General features: G+C 40.2%; 1 protein-coding gene across 1 annotated transcript in view; it reads left to right on the top strand.

The window, feature by feature from the left end:
- LOC119326338 (MADS-box protein SOC1-like) overlaps positions 1–4,408 on the top strand; it is a 7,385-nt gene extending 2,977 nt beyond the window's left edge. The window contains exons 2-6 of the mRNA XM_037600010.1: positions 3,108–3,198; positions 3,315–3,376; positions 3,517–3,616; positions 3,771–3,812; positions 4,001–4,408. Of these exons, the coding sequence (XP_037455907.1) occupies positions 3,108–3,198; positions 3,315–3,376; positions 3,517–3,616; positions 3,771–3,812; positions 4,001–4,201 (496 nt within the window). The 3' untranslated portion in view covers positions 4,202–4,408. The remainder of the gene's footprint in view (positions 1–3,107; positions 3,199–3,314; positions 3,377–3,516; positions 3,617–3,770; positions 3,813–4,000) is intronic.
- Positions 4,409–6,849: the final 2,441 nt, after the last annotated feature.

Below are 6,849 nucleotides of genomic sequence, written 5' to 3'. Positions count from 1 at the left end.
GATGGACCAGGTTGGCCCCTCTGAAGCACCGCCACTAGACAACCTCCTTGTGTAGAGTCGTGTTATAGAGGTGTAGGGGCTCGACGTATTACGTATTACAACTTTCTGTCCCTTTCGCTCTAATCCTCCTACAAACTACCGACCATGTGACAATTTGGTATTATGCACCTTCCTCCCCCACAATTTCTACCATCGCCAACGAAGGTAGTACATGAACAAAAACAACACAATGATGTTTTTTTAATAAGTTCAGTTGCCTTGATGGAGTGTGACCTTGTCCTATATTAGGAACACCTCGGGTGGGGTTGGACAATTGCAGGCCGTAACGTGCTCCACATAACGCTCTCTCAACCTCCCGGCTTCGGCCCGAGTCGTAACGCGACTCCTCCAGACTCAACTCGAGAGCGTCTCGGGAGCTATACATAGATCCAAGGGCTCTAGCACCCTCCCCTTGAGTGTATTCTCTTTTTTTTGCAAAAAGGATCCATATTTAGTACTCCCTCCGTTCCATAATGTAGTGCCTATAGATTTTTGCAAAAGTCAAACATTACAAAATTTGATCATATTTATAGAGAAAAGTAGATACATCTAGAATACCAAATGCACATCGTTGGATACATCGTGAGTTCTAATTTTAGAATGTACATGTTTGGTATTGTAGATGTAGACAATTTTCTCTATACAATTGGTCAAAATTGGCAAAGTTTGACTTTCACAAAAATCTATAGGCACTACATTGTGCAATGGAGGGAGTATAAAAGTTCAACAAAAGTATAAAACACCTCAAACATAATAAAAATTACATTGAGGTCCCTACATCTCCAAACGACCACTACAGCCACCAGAAAGAGCCGCTGACGTGTCACTGTCGCTGCTCCCCTACCGGAGCCGGCTTGACCTTGTTGATGACAATCGGAAAGTCTTCGTGCACGTGCCACTAAGGACCACCGCCCTGGTGACGTACTCATCGTCGTTGAACCATTGAATAGATCTGAATCACCTGATATCAAATCTCCCCACACGATGATAAACCCTAACCTCACCACCCCAACGAGGCGACCGAAATCTACGTCGAAGCTCCGTAACTATGTCCAGACGAAAAAACTCGAGGAGGGTCAAAGCTCGAAAGAAAAAGTGGAAGAGGAAGCAACGAACCCTAAGCGTCGCACCTGCGAGGAAAAATGTCCTAACCTAAACTACTAGCCGGAGCGGAGGCACCGAGATTCCCCTCCGCGCCACCGACCGTCGGAGCGGCAGAAAGAGGGAAGGCGCATCCACATGCTTGTCGGCGAAGTCTGGAGGGGAGATTTTGTCGTACTCGCCAAGGGATCAAGAGACACACAACTGAGCAAACCTCTCTGACTAGATAAGATGGAGCATCCTCCTGGTAGCCCTAGCCCTGGCAAAGATGATGTCTTGCCATCCTTTGGCCATCAGTTCTCCCCTTCAATGACATGATGGAATACTGCCCCATAGCTTCTTATATGGAGTTCCCACCTACATTGGCAAGGTTGACTCCCCAACATGTCTTAAACATTGCTCTTTCTTCTTGCCAAGCAGAGCAACTTAGAAGCTAAGAAGGTGGGGATAGCTTCATTGTGGGTGACACCCAACACAGTACAACAAATACAAGGATGCTTGTGGCCATTCACCATGCCACCAATTCATCAAGTTTGTTAACGGTACCGAATTTGGTCGAATGTGTCTCAGTAACACCCTTGTCAAACTCATCTCCCTCAAGGGCACCAGCATGGTGGTAGTCTAGTTGTCTTCAACAAGCACTTCAATGACCTACTTGGCCGGGCGATTTGCCTACCAACTAACCCAACAGGTGGTCATTTACACCACCAACCACCAGGAACCGCTTAAGATCAAAGTAAAAGGTAGGGCGCCTGAATTCTCACCTGGGGCAATGTGTTGGGCACAACCAGCTCTAGAGATGACCGATGACCGTGGACACAAGCCATTTACCTGGGCCTTATGATGCATACCTTCTGGTCAGATCAAGCAAGAAATAGTGAATCAGTTATGCCCCTCAATATTTCTCCCCTTGCCTGAGTTGTGTAACAACCCCTTAACTAGCTGGAGTGGCACCACAAAGTTCAGTTATCCACCCCTCCCCTTCTCCTAGTCTACTCCCACAAATTAGCCACCATTTGATGTAAACCTATTATTATGCTTGTTATCACATTATATTTATTAGGTTCTTAGACTTAAATTGCAACCACTAGTCATTTTTTGTATTCAGTATCATTTTTTTCCCTTTTCGAGGAGTATTTGAAGATTAAACTAAAAGTAGTAGCTTTCATTAATTTATTTGTGTTCATTAGTAAAATTGGTATCTGTCAGTGCTCACTATTATGTAATTAAAAAACCATACAAGGGAAAAAAATAAATCCTTGGAAGAGAGTAGTGTGACTAATTTTTGAAAGTACCCGCAAATGTTTTAGGCCATTTACATGTAATCATCAAATCTAACTGGTTTCTCAGCATTTTCTCCGCTTCTTGATTTAATTGTCCTCTTATATATTCTATCTCATGATCTAGAATTTTGTTAAATAGAAAATATTAATTTAGAGTTTCTAAAGTAGTGTGATGAATGTGATTATTCGATATCAACATAGGCAACCCTAAGCTGGAAACAAATATACATATGGCTGAAATATCCCTTCCATACACATTAGCATCTAATCCACCAACCCTAAGCTGTGTACTCGAGGAAGTGAGTTTCGCGGACATGAATTAGGTTCCTATTATACTGTAGTGCTTTATTATTGTTTTCCTTTAATAACAGGTATATGACCTACAAGAGCACTCGCTGCCAGAATTTAGAATTCCACCGAAATATTGGTTGGTACTAAAGTATTTTGTTTCTTGAACTTCACGCTAAGTTCAGATAGGTTCTAAAAATTCTGCTTTTAATAATATTATGACAATTGGATTATATTTTTCAAAAAGAATTCTCAAATTCCAATCTCTTCGGTGAGCATAAAAAAAATTATTTATTCACAACATTAAACCTTGACCATTTAATTATACACACAGACGTTGCACATACAACTTAATTAATTGATTGTTTTTGTTTGTTAACATTTGGAAATTCTCAGTTTGCAGAAAACGATTGATCGCTACCTGAATCACACAAAAGGGACATCTGCCAATGAGAAAACTGTTGAGCAACCAGCTGCTGGCGTTCAGGTGCAACTCCCTACCTTTCTAATACTTACCGCAATTAATCTAGATGCTATATTACATATATTTGGCTCATTATATATGCTGTGTGTGTGATGTATCGTGCCTGTATACGGATGCAGATGTGTAGATCTGAAGCTACCGCCTTGAAGCACAAGATAGACGCAATTGAGGCCTACCAGAGGTGACGACGGTGACTTGCCTACTGAATCATCAACTATTCTTAGTACTTGCACATGAAAACAACCAAGATTATATATTTGTAACCCAATCGATCCTGGGAAATGAATTACTAAATTGTACACGATATGAATGCACATGCAGGAAGCTATCTGGAGAAGGATTGGGGTCCTGTTCGGCCCATCAGCTGCAAGAGCTGGAGCTGCAGCTGGAGAAGAGCCTAAGCTGCATCCGGCAAAAGAAGGCAAGCTAGCAGATCAGAATACACTAATCCGGCTCTCGTTTTCTTTTGTACCTGAATAATTACACAATGTATAACAGTATTTATCGATCTAGTTTCTCCAAATTCTAGGCTGAATCGCTGATGATAATGCCTTTTGTTTCGTTTTCAAGAGCAGCAACAGAAAATGGTGGCTAAAATCTCGGAGCTGAAGGAGAAGGTATGCGTCAACATGTTCATCTGCCGTTAACTAATGTTGTTATTGCATTGAGCATTTGTAAATGTGGAGAACCTGTCACCAGTATAGCCATTTAGTTAGCAGAACCCTAAAAGAATGGTATACGAAAATTAGCATGATCAAGATAAGTGCGTACGCGACATGATGGTTATGTGTGTGTACCAATACAGGAGAGAAAGCTGTTGACGGAGAACTCGATGCTCCGCGAGGAGTACAAGGCGCTGCCTCTGCTAGAGCTGGCCACTGCTGCTGCTGCTGAAAGATCGCCTGACGGTGCTGGGGCTGAAGAAGACGAGGAGGACGAGCGGCGGCGGCATTACATGGAAGTGGAGACCGAGCTGGTCATTGGAAGGCCCGGGTCGTCTAGCTAGCAGCAGTAGAAAATTGATTGATTAAATCTGCGCAGTCGATCAGTCAGTCGATGAAGATCGATGCAAAAATCGATCAAATATGTTTGTCCATATATAAAATCGGTTTAATTAGGTCGGTGTGAGACTGGAGGATGGCGATGCAAAAAATAATTGACAGGCTGCAGCATGCGTGCAGCCCAGGTATTATAAAAAAAAAATTGGTCGCGAGATCGATCTGCATGCATGTGCTTTTATTTTTCTATAAATCCAAATTAATTTAACCGATATATCTATGTGAAAGTTGAGCTGAATCCTGTATGTGTTAGTGGAGACTTGTTGTGATGCCAATGCTGGAAGGATGAGTTTAGTTACACAATGAAGCAGCATACCTAATTGTTTTTTTTTTTGAGGTGACCAAACTGTTTTTGTGGATCTTAGCTTATAAAGCCTCCAGAGGCTAGCCCATCTAGTATGTTGATCATTAATTTTGCGGACGTCATCATGGGTGCGTCTAGGTCTCGCTTATTGCGAGCATGGCCTCAAGCACCTTCCTAAATAGGCTGGCCCAGAACAGGAATGAGAGATCGGTCACTCGCTTGCTGGCGTGTTCCCATTTTGCAGGCGTCAGCTCCCCCTCGAAAAAAAAAATGCAGGCGTCAGCTACCGCAAAAGCTAAATCTCGCCTACTGCAAGATATCCGCCGGCCTCGCCTACAGCGTTCGCCCCTGATGGTCTGGCCGAATAGTGTGGTTTAGGAAGCTTCTACCTACAGTACCGGCTTTGGGAATAATCAGATCAGTTTATTATTTTCTCATTTTTCTGTGTTTTTCTCTACTAGTCTGTATTTGTTTTCTTTCCTTTTTCTATTTTTCCAATTTCATGATTGTTATTTATTTATTTCAAATTACGTGTACAATTTTTTAAAAAAAATTACGAACAACTTTTTCAGAATATTAGAAACATATTTTTAATCGTGTGGACATTTATTAAATGCCACGATTTTTGTTGAATTGTATGAACATGTTTTCAAAATCACGAGAACAAATTGTTACATTCAACAACATATTTATAAGACGCAGTTCACGAACAAAAATATAAGTAAGAAACATCTCAAGCCTCTCGTTGGAAAGAGAAAAAAAATACATTGGAAGATCCCTACTGGGGCCACTGCAAGCTGCCTTTGAGGTCACCTATCCTCCCGTGTTGCTAGAAGCTATGGTTCGATCATCACTGAAATCAAATCCAGGGCTGAAACTTTCAATTGCAGAATCACTCATGAAGGACGTTTATCCAATACTGATGCTCATAGTTTAGCGAAATTTTCTGTTAGTTTAGCTCAGGGGCGCCATGTGTGGCTTTTGCAACCCCATGATACTTCTTGTATCCCACTTTCTGTGGTTTTCGATGATGAATAAAGTTATTTATCACCCCTCCAAAAAAAAAGCAAGACATAGTGGCGCCCATCGACTACAGTGCATATCCTGTTTTGCAGGTTTTTCCTTTTTTATTTCTTTATTTCTTTTATTTATATTTCTTATTTACACAACCAAACCACACATTTACGTTCGTAACTGGGACAATACTTGGACAAATGAAAGGACCAAGTCACGAGCGAAGATTCTTTTTGTGGATGATTTTGACTGACCGTCGAGAGATATGTGCCTCTAAACCGCATCGGTTTGGCCAATTTGGGAGATCTCATGCCCTGTCGCCATGTGTGTGTTGCCCTGTCGCCATGTTCATTCATCGCAAATATAACATTAAGCAAAAAAACAAGAGCAGAGTTAGCCTACACGGGAAAAAAGAGAGGTGTAGGGCCATAGTGTGATCTTGTTTTTCAGAAAACTATGAAATGCCTAGATCAATACAGTGTGTGCCCGAATTTACTAATTTATACTCACCATGTTCCTATTTTTTCCAAATAATTGTTTCTTTCCCAAGTCAAACTTATTTACATTTGATGACCGAGTTTTAAAAAAAGTACGGGATATGATGGTCATGCATGCAGACATGCAGTGGACGCACGTTCATAAATAGAGCATACTCATGAAGCGGACATGAAGTGGAATGCACCCAGTTTTTTTGTTCATTTTTTCCTTTCTGTTTTGTTTTCCTTCTTTAATATAATTCACGATTTTCAAAAGTTCCAAATTTCCCAAAAAAACTAGGAAGTTTAAAAAAGTTCAAGAAATCATAAATGTTCGTGCATCCAAAAACCTTTTATGATTTCAAAAAAATGTTCGTACATTAAAAAATTCATGATTTTTTTCAAAAGTATTTAGAAAAAAACAAAAATAATTGGGAATGACAAACATAGTTCATCAAACGTTCATTAATTTTGAAAAATGTTAATGTATTTCAAAAAATGTTTGCCAAATGAAAAAAACATGAATTTAAGAAATTTTGCCAAAGCTTAATATATTCATTGATTCAAATTTTTTTCACAATTTCCAAAAAACATTTGCGACATAAAAAAATGTTCAGAGTTTCATAAAAAATGTTCACAAAGATGTTTGCAAAATGAAAAAAGAAAAAGGAAAGAAAAAACCAAAATGTTAAAAAAGAGAATGGAAAAAGAAGCAAATACGAACATGAGAAAATGCAGAAAATAGTGAAAGGAAAAAAATCCGGTCTAGGAAGGTTCTATAACTTCCCAAAACAGGGAAAGG

The sequence above is a fragment of the Triticum dicoccoides genome, chromosome 6B (genome assembly GCF_002162155.2).
Source record: "Triticum dicoccoides isolate Atlit2015 ecotype Zavitan chromosome 6B, WEW_v2.0, whole genome shotgun sequence".
NCBI classification, from domain to species: domain Eukaryota; kingdom Viridiplantae; phylum Streptophyta; class Magnoliopsida; order Poales; family Poaceae; genus Triticum; species Triticum dicoccoides.
The sequence above is the reverse complement of the archived record's forward strand: the minus strand, read 5'-3'. Positions and strand labels throughout refer to the sequence as shown.